At 37.2% G+C, this 14,035-nt stretch overlaps 2 protein-coding genes across 7 annotated transcripts in view; one reads left to right on the top strand and one right to left on the bottom strand.

The window, feature by feature from the left end:
* Window positions 1-128: 128 nt before the first annotated feature.
* LOC143366647 (uncharacterized) lies at window positions 129-4,794 on the top strand. 2 transcript variants are annotated; one of them, XM_076807861.1, is made up of 4 exons: window positions 129-397; window positions 484-630; window positions 1,192-1,266; window positions 1,338-4,794. In XM_076807861.1, the coding sequence occupies exons 1-4, from the start codon at window positions 260-262 to the stop codon at window positions 4,143-4,145; spliced, it is 3,168 nt and encodes a 1,055-aa protein (XP_076663976.1). In that variant the 5' UTR covers window positions 129-259; the 3' UTR covers window positions 4,146-4,794. The 2 variants fall into 2 exon arrangements, with proteins under 2 accessions (XP_076663976.1, XP_076663977.1); XM_076807862.1 differs by lacking the exon at window positions 1,192-1,266.
* Window positions 4,795-7,181: 2,387 nt separating this feature from the next.
* Synd (protein kinase C and casein kinase substrate in neurons protein Synd) overlaps window positions 7,182-14,035 on the bottom strand; it is a 97,828-nt gene continuing 90,974 nt past the window's right edge. For 4 of the 5 annotated variants that reach the window (XM_076807879.1, XM_076807882.1, XM_076807880.1 and 1 more), the window contains 4 exons: window positions 11,634-11,744; window positions 9,719-9,885; window positions 7,891-8,051; window positions 7,182-7,325 (listed from right to left, as the gene is read on the bottom strand). In XM_076807879.1, coding sequence (XP_076663994.1) covers window positions 7,213-7,325; window positions 7,891-8,051; window positions 9,719-9,885; window positions 11,634-11,744 — 552 coding nt within the window. In that variant the 3' untranslated portion in view covers window positions 7,182-7,212. The remainder of the gene's footprint in view (window positions 7,326-7,890; window positions 8,052-9,718; window positions 9,886-11,633; window positions 11,745-14,035) is intronic. The other variant, XM_076807883.1, reaches the window with a different exon arrangement.

Here is a 14,035-nt window from a genome sequence, read left to right as displayed (position 1 = left end):
CTTTTTCTGGGGCCCCTAAACTGCCCGGGGGCCTTGCACTCGCCGGACCTCTCTGTTCTCGGCCCTGTAGTTGGAGTTGTGATATTTTCTAACCAAATGAACACATGGGGCGATTCAAGGCGATCGCACACCAAACGTGTTATCGAATCCTTCGATTTATTGTTGCAACACCCGCCATAACTTCATGCGCCGCTCACTTCACAGTGTTCTGTATCATTTAATGTAGATCGCGTAATATCGTTTTGTGCTCCGTACGAAAATGCTGCGAAAGCGCAAAATATCAAACGTAAATAAAAGATGCCGCATTTGCCTCGTTGATAACGGTTGTATGAGCGATCTCTTTGTGGGAAACTTGCACCTGAAACTAAATGATCTGGCAAAGTGCACCTCTATCGATGTATGTTGTTTACATTTTTTTTCTTCATTTAGACAAATGCTTCTGCATTTTCATCTGTCGTACAACTGCATATTGTTTCTATACAGATCAACGACGAACACGGTTTGCCGAACATTATCTGCCATGTATGTCTTTATAAGCTGGATACGTGGAACGAGTTTAAAGAGCAGTTTATACGATCCAATCAAGTGTTACTGAGTCAGTTGGAACTTGTACAGAACTCTGACAATGTGGTAAGACTATTCAGCTTAATGAGAACAGTAGTTTTAAAGGATTAACTTTAATAACGAGGGAACCTTACATACATGTCGACTACTGTTTATAAGTTACTGACCGTTTAGTAAATCTGGATGGACAGCGAGTCAGCGTAATTAACCTGTTGATGTTATTAAACGGAAGTACTGTGGCCCGATGGAAAGAAGAGGGTTGAAATGTCACAGGGGCAAGAGGGGTTCTTCGCTCGCATTGGCACCCGCCACCTGTATCCCGTTTCCTTACTTTGTATTCGTCGACGTTGTTGAGCCAGCCAATGGGGATATACTATTCGGACCTGATATTCGGCCCAAGAGTTTCTCGACCGCCTTCTTTCCATCAGGGCACAGTAGTATAGAAATCTTACCAACGAGTGAATCATGAAATCTTTCGTTTGATGTTATTGCTCCATCTTAAATTTCTTTCTATTCTTTTTGTAATTCAATTAGACAGTTTTTTTTACATCTGTAGTATCACCGTACAACCATATTTATGTGGAATGTTTATAATATTTTATATTTAACTTGATACTTTTGTGGTAGAATTCACAACCGAAAAGAACATATAGTGACTTGCAGCAAAGTGCAGAAGACAGTTTTTCTGATACTCCCGATAAGGTATCCCTAATACTAATAGTTTAGTTTCTGTTATCTGTAGCAGTAAGATTTTATGGAAATATTTATTCCAGAAGAAACCAAAGACCGAGATGCCACCGTTGATACCTTTGGAATTTACGAATGTAGATTGTGCAACAGAGCCAAGACCCATAAAAGAGATATATATATCTGACGATGATGTTACGTCGTCGAAGGATTCTTCGCAGAAAGCTCACGATGATGATAAATGTAAAAAGGATGGAGAGCTTGAAAGTAAAGATGACCAAGCAAAGTCATCACTGATGCAAGCAAAAGTTAAGTTACTAATTGGAAAGCGCAGTAGAACGACCGAACAGAGGAAAGCATCGACGAAAAGGTGGGTAGCTAGGAAGAAGGCTCTTCTAGCGGCGAGAGGTGAAAGTGTTTCAGACACAGACTCTATAGCATCGGACGATACACAATTGTCGCCAGTACAGAAAGCACGAGTGAAAACGAATCTGGATAAAGAAACTGAAATGCAAAGGAGACTGACTCGATCGTTCAAACAGTTGGAAGTCAACGTCACTGACAAAAGTGATGTGAAATGTGACGGCGATGATTTTATATGCATAGATTCTGATTCCGACACGCGAAAAACAAGATCTCTCAAGGACGTAAATTCTGACTCGTTAACCGAGAGTAAGAACACCTCCGTCAAAGACTCTACCGAGCAAGATGAGATAAAGAAAGACAAATGTCCTCAGAAAGACGCGAAGGAGAAAGAAAATTCTGTGCCACTGTCAGAGAAATCTGTTAAAGACAAATCGTCGAAGAGAAGCGAGCCACAAATCACCGAAGACACATTCACTCCCTGTTCAGTGAAGTCAGAGTTAGAAGTTGGAGATGCCACATATATCGTCACTTCCACGCTGATGTTCGCGGAGCCACATTATCTGAACAAAGCTAATTTGAATAATTTATCGAAAGAGTATAAGCACGATACCATCGAGCAGAATACTCCAGAGAAAAATACCGATATCATTGACGCTGTACAGCTTCGCAGAATAAATCCAGTTCCGACAGATTCTAGCGATAAAAAATGCATCGAAAAGTGTTTGAACATAGAAGTGGAAGGGACAGAGATAGAGGCTTTGAAGCGCGTGCAAGTGGAGTTAGCAGGATTCGTCGAGAAAGAAATGAAGCATAGATTATTTGGAGTGATTAACGACGACGCGAAGAAGGATAAACCGGAGAATGGTTGTAAAACTTCGTACCAAACTTTAGACCAGCAATTGAAGAGTATAATAGAGAAAACAATAAAGAAGAATTTCGAGTCTTCAATGATGAGAAGCTGCGGCTCTGTAATTAATTCGTACACACAGAAGTCCGGAAGAGTTTCACCTGCGTTCGTGAAAGAGGCGCAGAATTGCAAGAAATACCAGCCGAAAGTCGTGTTGAAACGCTTAGACGTGACGAAAGAAAGTAAAAACCGGAATATTAATAACATACACATTTTAACCAAGCGTACCGTTAAAAATAAACTTGGCGGACCGTTCAGCATGGTCTTCCACAAACGACAGAGCGTACCGCCAATTCGATATAATGATTACAACACCTCTGCTTTGGATTCTGACTCTAATTTGTCCGAGGAGGTTGAAATGTCTGAAACGTCTAGAACGGGAGATAAACATAGCGCGGAGAAGTCGCAGGAAGTTGTAAAAGGGCAAGTCGGTGCAATGAAAGAAACAGAAGAGTCTAAAGGAGATTCTAATAATGTAACGATCTCTGGATCTGGTACAAGGAACGAACCGAAAATAGAAAATCAAGAGAACATTTTCAAAGTGAACTCGCCGTTCGGCGAGAAACATATATGCGGCGTATGCGAGCAGTCATTTAACAGCCGCAACGATGTTATAGCGCATGTTCGTCTGCATAAAACAGAGTCTATGGCGATATCGCGGCATAACAAGCATAAAATGATGCGATGTAAAAGATGCCACGAAATCGTCGAGGCTAGGTTTGTGAAAGCTCACGTTTGTAAATCTGCGAAGCAACAAATCCACAAATGTTACGTATGCAATTCTACATTCCGGACGGAGAAACTTCTTGTGCGCCATTTAGAGAGCCACGATCAATCTGAATTTAATATAGAGAACATAACGAAAGGGGAGTCTCAAAAGTCGACTAATGTGACCGCGTCACAGAATTCTAAAGAGATAGTGTATTTAAAATCACAGAAATCTCAGCTTCCGAAAGTGGAAAACAGCGTGGTTGGGAGATCCGATAATCCGAGAATAGACGTAAGCAGTGCTCAATCGGAGAAAGTAGGAGCGACGAAAGGATCGAGAGGAGATAACGCGCAAGGAGTGGAGAAGCAGAAGGAGACTTACACTTGCTTCGTGTGTGATAAAATATTTACAGACGAGGAGATACTGAAGGATCATTTACAAAAGCATTGCGACGATATGAGCGAAGATGACCAAAGCACTGGTAAAGAACAATACCAGTGTGCGATTTGTGGGGACTCACTGGATTCCGAAGACGCGCTCGAGGCACACGTTGAAAAACATTTGTTCGATGAGGAGGATGACAATCCGAATCTTATTAATATCGCTAATGAGAATGATAAAGCGAAGGACGAACCCTATCATTGCCTGCAGTGCGCAGAAACGTTTAATTCGGAAATGTTGTTAGAAATGCACATGCAAGCTCACGAAGAAGAAGCTGCGATCGCAGAATGGGAGAAGCAGGGAATAAAAGCTTACGAATTTCAATGCACGATCTGCGACGAGCTCTTTGAAACTGAAGAAGAATTATCTGAACATTTAGACATACATAATGGAAACGCGCATGTTTGTCAACTGTGCGAGAAGCCATTCTCGAGTCTCGAAGACTTACAGAAGCATGTTGCAACTCACTAACGTAATTACTGAGTTTTCCACTATTTTCTTAAAATATATCACGAGAACTGTAACCATGCGCATAATACTTCCTTAGTTTGCAATAATGAATGATCCTTACCCTGCCCAAGACTCCATTTAATACAAGACAATATTATTTTGTTATAATGGTAGTTATTCTGTTTAAAAAATATCCTCTACAAAAATAAATGTAGTCAGTACCATTAGTGTGACAAGTACAAATTGTGTGTAATAATTCGCCCATATATTACTGTTTAAAAACACAAGTTTTATATGTACAGATCGTTCGTATTTCATAATGTATTAGACTTTATTACATTTGCTTGTTTTACAAGGGACGTTTAGTGATTCGGGTGTCAGCCATGTATCTGCGCGTGCAGATAGAAATTTACAAACGTTAAAAAGTTGGTGGGAACGAGAAACAATATAAGGATTGTTTGTATGGAAATTAAACGTAAGAATTTCGATCACGGTAATTCACGTTACCGTACAGTTCTCTAGCGATTAATAAAAATACTTTTGTATGTACATATACTGATAATACATCTAGTATATACGTATAAATGCATCGATTATAGCTGTATATAGTAATACTTAATAAAGCACAGTTTTATTTCCAATAAATACCAACTGTTTATACATAAATAAAGTACAGTTTTATTTTCAATAAATATGAACTGCAATATAAAATCTACGCGATGAAGTATTTAGTAGAACGGATTCGAAGTAGGACTGATTAAAGAAACGTGTATGTATTTTTAATGTATCTTGTTGATTGGAATTTAACATTTATATTAACGAGTATGCAAATGTAATATGTTTTCATACGAAATTATGTTGTACATAAATTTTACCTGTCAACAGTGTCACTTTGAATAATTTTCCACTCATTTATTTGCATCGGGGCGTGGCCGATGCTAGATAATTATTCTCGCAATTAAATAACGCACGGACTTGTCACGTTATAATCTTTCCCAAACTTAATCAGCATTTACGAAATTTATTGCCCGCGCCGTAGTCGCTGAATCGAAAATAGTTCGCTTCCATCACGAATCATATAATATTTCATACACATTCTACTTATTAAGTTATACATAATCAATTTTATACACAAACTAGGATCTATTTATAACAATGGAATTGCGAACACTCTTTACAGAAAATAATTTGGAGGACTAATAATGTAAATGATTACAAAAATCAGTCGCCGGCTGAATCGTAAGTCTTATTATATTCTACTATATTTACATAAATACTGTGTACAGTGACACGTTATTTACTCGTGGATAATAACTAGCATTTTATCACTATATACCATAAAAACTTGACTCTTTGTTAGCCAACTCTCTTCTGAGCGTTTCGCGGAATCAAATAATACATAAATAACAGCTGACTTTATTAAAGCTGGCTCTATCTGCTTTTGAATCGACCTCGTCACGTGGAAAACTATAAATGCTCTCTTTTCGAATCATTTAAATCTACAGTTCGTTTGGTTTCGTGATTACTCTGCAACGTTGCTGTCTATATTAACTTAAGAGTGTCTCTACACTAACGATATCCTGAAAGTATGTAATAGTGAAGGTACATCGATTCATTGTGAATACTTAACTTAACATTAAGTAATTTATATTGAGAGAGAAGATATTTATCCCGTCCATTTTGCGCTTCCATTTTCATCGTTTAGGTCGTGTCACGTTTAGTAGCAAAAAATGTTACGATTATACGAGATATCTTCAATATCATTTACTTCGTTTTACATTAAAGTTTCTTCCACTGAAAGCAGTGTTTAAGTTTCCTCCATAAATCGTACTTGATAAATATCGTTCTAGCGTGAAAAGAAATTTGTGTTCGAATGGTACGATAACTAATTAAAGGTGCGATTTCACGCTGACGCTCGACGCTCATTGTGAACCTCAAAACCAGTCACGTGATCGGTCCACGTGATCTTCAGCGTCGAGCGGAAAAGCTAAACTCAGTTTTCCGAGCTTTTCCGCTTGACGCTCGTTCGTTGGTTGAGCGTCAGTCACGCGACTGGTTTTGATACTCAAAACGAGCGTCGGGCGTCAGCATGAAATCGCACCTTCATGCGAACTTTGCTGTGACAATTTTTTAATAAAATAAATATCTTCGCATCGTTATAAATGTAACGATAATTTATAATCAAGATTCGATGTTATTATGTTAATAATTTATTGGTTTCGATTAATATTAATGCTGCGATGCTTCATCAATGGAAAAGAAACGACTGGACTATTTTGGGTCCCAAATTTATTCACTCGGCACATTTAATGCACCCTAAATCGTCGAAGTATCTCATTTTATGCCGATGTACTTCAAACATCATAAAATCTCAACCTCGTTAAACAATTACAACTTTACATACCGTTATGCTCTTAGATCTATTATATACAACGATGTCATTCAGACAGAATAGCTTTTAATAGTATCATTTGAATAACAATAAATTAAATATACTTCTCGCACGTGTTCGCCGAATTTCTTTAATAGCAACAATAGTAATGAGTCAGAAAGTGTGTTACCGTAATTACCTTGGAAATCTAAACTTAATATACTTGCGGTATATGCGTTATCCATCTTATTGTCTAGTGCTAATCATATAGATGGATTTAGAGAATCCTAACTACCTACGAAAAAGAAAACCATTCACCCCGCGGGGGTGAAAGCTTTTCCTTCAAGTGTTTTCGCATTGAGCTATATCGATTTGAAAGAAGGAAAAAGAAAGGAAAGAACCAAACGGGGGGGGTACGCAGTTTTGCCATTCTAATACTCGTAACGTTCCCAATCGCTGAATTTCCATACCATTCAGTTGTTGCATCGAACCGTAAGATTTATCGTGTTATCTTTTAGCGATCATCATATATCACATAAAATGAATGATCTCTAATATAGAGTCTCGCGTAACTCTTATCTAACGACATTTACAAATTTCAATGAACGCGCTATTTCGTAGCGAAATAAACAACAAAACAAGAATTCTGTTTTTTTCGTACGTGTTACGTGTTAAGTAACTAACAGTTTTTCATGAAATTTGGCTTCACACGGTGATTTATTGAGACACTAGGTCTACGTAGTTTGCAGGGTAAAGGCCCACTTTGCCGTCCTTCCTTCCTTTACACCATCCCTGTTCATCCTCGTCTTCTAATTTCTCGAATATATCACCTGCGAAAATATAAGAATTAATGTTAATAAATCTTGAATACCAGAAATTCAAAATATGAAAATTTCGGGATATGTAGAGGATATATAGATTTTTTGCTGCCCGGCTATTTTCAGATTTTGTGTTACAACTTGCGAACTGTAAGATATAGAAAAAAGGTTTGCAGACAAAAGTTACTTCTTTTAATTAGGACTATCATTTGCAAATCATTCAGAATCGGAAAATAGCCGGATTTTCAGGGGTCAATTTCGTCCCCTTAGAGTGAATTTGAGCAGCAAAAACAATTTCGTAGTACATTTCTATATATCCTCTATATATCTCCAAAGTTTCGTATTTTTTTTTAATTTCCGGATTGGGGATAATCTCTTGTAAGTAAAAAGAAAAAGCTTTGCATGGTACATAGCAAAAGGTATAATTAAAATTAGTACAAATGCATAAAACAGAAGGCATATTTTTGATAAAATGTGGAGGTTTTTCCTGTAGAAGGGAATGTATAGTTTGTATAATATAGAACACTTGGTGATAGGAACTAAATGCATGTAAATGCAACGTTAATTTTCTGCACACCTTGTTTAAAGCTAAGCTCGTCTGCTTCGGCTCCTTCGTAGTCGTACAACGCGCGTACAGGAACACCAGGTTCACCGTTGTCTACTAATGGTTCGCCACCGTCTTCATCCCATTCTTCTTCCTCAAATGGATTTGATTCTTGCTTAACATTTGTACCGTTACTGAAAGAAACGTACACTGTAGATGCATGTAAACTAACTGTAACACTAATTTCTTAATTCCTTTAAATAATAATCTACGTTAAATTTAGTATGCTGGGCATTAGGGTGGCTCTTATTTACTCTTGGTGGAACATTCTTGACATATCAAACACTGAAATTATGTACAAAAAATCCATCTTTTTGGAATTTCTAGGTGTACATGCCCCTTAAATTTTTAAAAAATAGTAGTTGAAAATAAGAAATACACATTTTTTAGCCTTCATAAATAAAAAGTGTTCGAGAAGTATTTATTTCAAAATTAGAAAAAAAATTTGTTCATTTTTTTCAGTTTTTCGGATTTTTTTCGAAAACCTTTTGTCCCACGAGAAAAAGTAGTACAATATAAAAGATGCTCTTGGTCTGGATCTACAATTTTTATTTGACATTTTTTTTTATGTAATCAATAACTTAGAGGATAATTCAATAAAAACAATAAATCTTCAAGGGCCTAGGAGCTTGGGATAACGGATGCAGATTTCTTTTCTAATTTACACGAGTGTGGTGATCGCCACATCTGGACGAAATGGTGTAATATAATTTTCAACAAAATAAGGACCTCTTAATGAATGAAATTTAATTTTTAGTATCAATTTGGCAACTTTTCTGAGCCGTAGAAAAAGTGTTTCTGATATCGACTTAATTCTAGTTCAGGATATAAGACCTTTTCTTTACACGTTTGTAAAGGCATAAGGGAATCGGTCTAGTAATTCCTGAGATAACTGTATCGCCAATTTGGAGAACATTTATTCGAGAAAAGAGCGTTTAAAGATTTCCGTGCAATTTTAAAGTGGATAGAAATTGATTAATGGTGATTCAAGTCACTTAATTTGCTGTACAAGAGCGCTAATGGGGCCATCGTCATCGCCGAAGTGTTTAAAGAAAAAAGAAGTTGAAGAGAGATTATCCGTGTTCCCTACTATGTATGTACGATAGGAATCTCGTCGCTTCCAGTATTCCTCAACTTTTCTGCTGATATACTCGTAAAACTAGTCTCAGCTTTTACGGTACATTAGTTTCCTTTGAATTTTCTTTCTTCTGTTTCGCTGGACAGGCATGTCTGTATGTACTTTGTACCTTTCCTGCATTTGTCGACTTTTTTTATAAAAAATAAAGAGGTACATATCTGCTTCGTTTGAAAGTCGAGAGCGTACTAATTGATTCTCGTAAGAACTTTTCAGAAGAATGATCCCATAGAGGAAGGTGCCATTGCTACTGTAGTTGATAACGATAAGAGTTGAAAGGGCCGTTGTTTAGATAATCATCGTGCAAGTAATTTAACTTCGTTATATTTTCCTCAAAGTTAGAAGTGCCCCCAAAGGCACGGAAACACGATTGGGTAAAAAGGCTAAATTGGCTATCAGTTTTACAAATTATAAAATCCTAAACTATTAATTTTCGAGACTCCAGACCAGAATACCTCTTTAATGTATGAAAATACTGCGAAGGGTGTCTCTACTATTTATCGATCCTGCTATCATCTATTATTTTTTATCTAATTTAATCTTTATTTCTATGTAAATAATACTTTTTCGTTTATTTTACCGAACAACTCGAAGATGAAGAATTTTTCAGGAAAGGATTCCTTCGTAAACGTTCAATATACGGATTCAATTATTTTTAATACTCACGTAATCGTAGAAGTCCTGTTCACTGCATTACCATCGTGGTTATTCTTCTCTGAAGAGTTTTTGCCCGAACTAATCGTGTCGGTTTTACTATCCCCGTGGCCTCCGTCCGTCGATATTACTCTGGAGCTGGGCTTCGATTTTGACTTATTATTGACTGGTGGGAATTCCTAGATCCACGAAAGGGAACGATTAATTACACTAATTATATTAAGTATACACGTAAATTAATTGCATAATTAACTCTATTTGTTTCTCCAGATTCTTCGAACTGTATATACAGTTGTATTTACAACTCTAGGCAGTATTTAAACGTGTATGTTGCGAGGGTACTTTAAATTATACGTGCAACCAAAATACGTGGGCCACGTTGAATTTCATTTACATTTATAATTTACTCAATGTGCTAAGCATGTATAAATAAACTTCTCGTAATACTTTACAAAATTGAGCTGCATGTTTTGTTATTTTTAAGCTGAAAGTAAAAATCATGTGCGATAATGTTATTTTGCTTTGTTATGCGTTTCTTTTAATACCAGCCTCATAAATGCATTTAAATTTCATGTTTACACGCTCGACAAGTGCGTTTCGAGAAACAGGTAAACAACAGTGATGAGAATTAGTGCGTGAACGAATCTCTGATAAAGCTTGCAGCAATGGTGACGAACTGTCCGAGGAATTCTCTGCTTGGACATGGTATGCGCAGTTAAAATGAATTAGGATGAAGGCGTATTCGCGGGCTACCTGTTATTGCGATTTTAAAAAGCAGCTTTCCTTTAGAATCCACGATTATCGTGAACATGGTCACGGAAAGGTAACATTAACAGAATGGCAAACGTAAACTGCGCAGATGATCTCTGGTTGCAAGCATGTTTGATTTATGCTCACGTTCAGTCTCGTATAATAATATGCAATGACGCATCAAACGATGTTATACAGTGCTAATAATCCTGTTTGTAAGCGTATGTATAAACACAGAGCGAATTTGCTTTCACAATTTAACGTGAACTGTATTTTCTAGTAGCACGTGCGTAAAATATGTCCAATGGTATGAAAGTAAGTCTCGCAGAAAGAAAATTTACAGATTCATTCACAAGGGGAGGGCACCGTGTGGTATACACCGATTTTGATGAGCCTTGGCACGATGGATCTGTGTCGAAAATAAGTAAATAGGTGTCCGAGCGCTTTTGCCAATGGGCCTTAATAATCGAGATATTTACATGGAAATTATTAAAAATTTCATAGTTGTCGTGGGGTTTTAGTGGGTAAAAATCACGCACTACCCTGGCGCCCCGGGGGATTCCCCTCTGAAGGAGTCGAGGTGCCTTTTGAAGATTTCCCCAAGTTAAACATAAAATTTGTAAAAAAAAAATTTATAAAAAAATAATTTATAAAGTTTTTTTTTAACGTGGAGACACCTTGAAAAGGCAAAATTTTGTACAGTATCTTGATCGACTAAAATATAATCCGTTCGATCAGCAGAGCGCAAGAAGAGGCGAGAACAAACTCGATACATACTCGGCGCGCATGAATTTTGCGATAGGGAGAATTTGTTCGGTCTCGCCGGCGCACGATGCAGCAAATTCGCTCCTGTTCCTCGACGGTGAAGACATGCTCGGTGTATTCGTGATACAGATCAGAGATTACGTGCAAGAACAAGCACATGGCGGGTTACGGTTAATTCGGTTAGCTTAGCGAGCCAGAAGCTGAAAAAGGAAACCCATCCTCAGTGACCTCGTCGCGTCTGCCGTTACGACGCTATTTCGTGGCTCTTGGACGGTGAGAATAAAGAAAAAGAGAGAGAGAGAGAGAGAGAAAGAGAGAGAGAGAGAAAAGAAGAAAGCTTGCTTTATCGTCGCCTCGTAGGCACGAGGGTCGAATGAACAAATTAATGTTGTAAAACATAACAAAACTTTACATGCAGATCCTCGCCGACCGGGCGCTGATTGATGAGCGTGATGGAGCCAGCCGGAAGTGCCTCCTTGGACTTTGAGCCCTTGGTGATGTCCCGGAACTCCTCTGTGTAGTCCTGCGTAATAGCAACGCCCAAAAAAAGACAATCACATGCATGCATTCCAGAAGATTGTCTCGGGACTGTTTAAGTGTTTTAAAGCTTAAAAAGAGTAACATCACGACATTGTGTACCATACGTTTCTGGCGGCGTACTCTGGACGTTTAACGGGGAAGAGATCGTTAACCGTGATCGGACATAAGCTGCCCTTCCAACGGGTTTAACCCTTTAAAGATACGCCTCGATCTGCGCAATACAGCGTAACAACGGAGTTCGAACTTGTTTGGGGGATGTGGGAAACGAGGGAATCGCGGCAATCTTGTGGAGGGAAATTCGTCACTGTACGGTTGTTAATAAGGGACGACAAATTTGTAGCTCTGAAGGTAAACTGTGATTTGTGGAGGAGTCTATAATGAGAGTTGGAAATAAGGGGCCTATTTATTTTTTTTTTTTTGAGAATTTAAAAATTAGGGGAGCCTAGTTTCTCCTTCCATTAAGGGGGGATCCCACCCTGAAGCCACTAACAAAAGATAAAGTTAGGGATTTCTTTTGTTCGTATAAATAAAAATATAGAGCTTGGTTTTTTCTGCATAGTTTTAAAGCAATCTATATTTTGCTGGAAAATAATTTTTTCCTTTTCTTTTTTTTTGAAGAATTGTACAAAATGACCGCGAACAAAATGGCTTCCCGGAGCACTGCAAAAAATCTGGCCCACACTCCCGAGAATGACTGGATCATCTGAGAAGGAAATACAAAAAAGATATATAAACCGGAATATATTATCTTCCATGTAGCGTAGGATTTTTTTGATATTTCAATTATTCAATTTGTTACAAGCATTTGAGTGCAAGTTTTTATGTAAAAAATTATACAGTCAATTCTTCAAACTGCTATAATTTCCAGAATAATTCGAATTTTGAGAAAACCCTACGCTACATGGAAGATAATATATTCCAGTTTATATATCTTTTCTGTATTTCCTTCTCAGATGACACAGTCATTCCCGGGAGTGTGGGCATTGTTTCTGATCAAGCTGCTTTCCAATAAATGAGTCACACAGATATTTTCGTTTTGACGATCCTTAATCTTCATAAACAGACGATTATTCAGTGTAAGGTGCTTTTCATTGACATTTAACAAAATTTTACATCACTATTTACGTCGAATTAAGTGATGACATAGCGGAGACATTCTTAAATTGATGACGAAAGTATCATATCTATACATTACGTTTTGTGAATAAAAATGGGAGGGCAAATGTGGTGGACGATTTTCAGTGCGAGTCATTGTGTGTAGGAAGTGAACGAAAACTGTATTTTAGCGGGACGTTTGCTTACGAAAACTTTACAAAGAAGCGGAGATATCGTCGGAGACAGAAAATGCGAGACACGTTTAGGGGTTAAAAACGTTGGTTAAAAAATACGAATTTCTCTTGATTGTTTCAGATATTCTTGTGAAGACAAGTAACATTTTACCCTTCGAAATTCGTGCTCCTTTTAGAAATATAGTCCATGACAAAAAGATAGCGTATCTCAGCTTTCAATTAAATATATTCACTAGAAAGAAATACAGAAATGTCATTCAAAATTCTTACCATTCATGAAAGGCCAGAGGTATTATTGATTCGTTTACAAATGGAGGAAGTATTGTTACGTAGGTCTGAATTGAACTGCTTATAAAGGAAGCAATAAACAGTTTTGATTAAATAAAGTTGATTAACAAGTAGATTTAAACTTGTTAAAAAAAATGTAAAACCCTTACTGAATACAATACTAAAGGTGTTCTAAAATAAATAATCTCCTACGAAATATTAAATTAAAAACAATATTTGATATGGTATAGTAAAAAAGTATTGATAAATTCTGCTCTGACTTTGTCTTTATCGTTTTTTTACGTTCCAATCACAATTGTGAGAAACACTCCTTTCGTAAAAAAAATATTAATATATTGGCGAAATCTGCACAAGCTGTTTCAATAAATCACATTGAAAGTGAAATTAATTCGACAGTATGTCCAGTGCTATCTTTTTGTCTCGGATTTCTGTAACGAAAGAATATCTTCCGTGGGACGTCAAAGTATAAATTGCGACATTGGATTCGAATATCTAATATCGAAGCTCGCGATGCAACTTCGACACGAAAGAAATGGTAGAATATCGAGACATATAGAATATAACTAACGGATAGAATTAATGCAGTTATAAAAAGGAAAGAACGAGAATAATATTTAATGCACTCTACGGCTATGTTTTCTAACATCAGATCTCCAACCATGAGCAGGGGCTTACATGCGATAAAAAAAAAAAGAAA

Source organism: Andrena cerasifolii, chromosome 3 (genome assembly GCF_050908995.1).
Source record: "Andrena cerasifolii isolate SP2316 chromosome 3, iyAndCera1_principal, whole genome shotgun sequence".
In the NCBI taxonomy this organism is placed as follows: Eukaryota; Metazoa; Arthropoda; class Insecta; order Hymenoptera; family Andrenidae; genus Andrena; species Andrena cerasifolii.
The sequence above is the reverse complement of the archived record's forward strand: the minus strand, read 5'-3'. Positions and strand labels throughout refer to the sequence as shown.

Bases quoted from the DNA above. Each gene is read 5' to 3' on its own strand.
- LOC143366647 (XM_076807861.1), top strand. From the start codon at position 260: ATGCTGCGAAAGCGCAAAATATCAAACGTAAATAAAAGATGCCGCATT. The intron at 398-483 runs GTATGTTGTTTA...GTTTCTATACAG, and splicing joins CAAAGTGCACCTCTATCGAT to ATCAACGACGAACACGGTTT. The intron at 1,267-1,337 runs GTATCCCTAATA...TATTTATTCCAG, and splicing joins TTTCTGATACTCCCGATAAG to AAGAAACCAAAGACCGAGAT.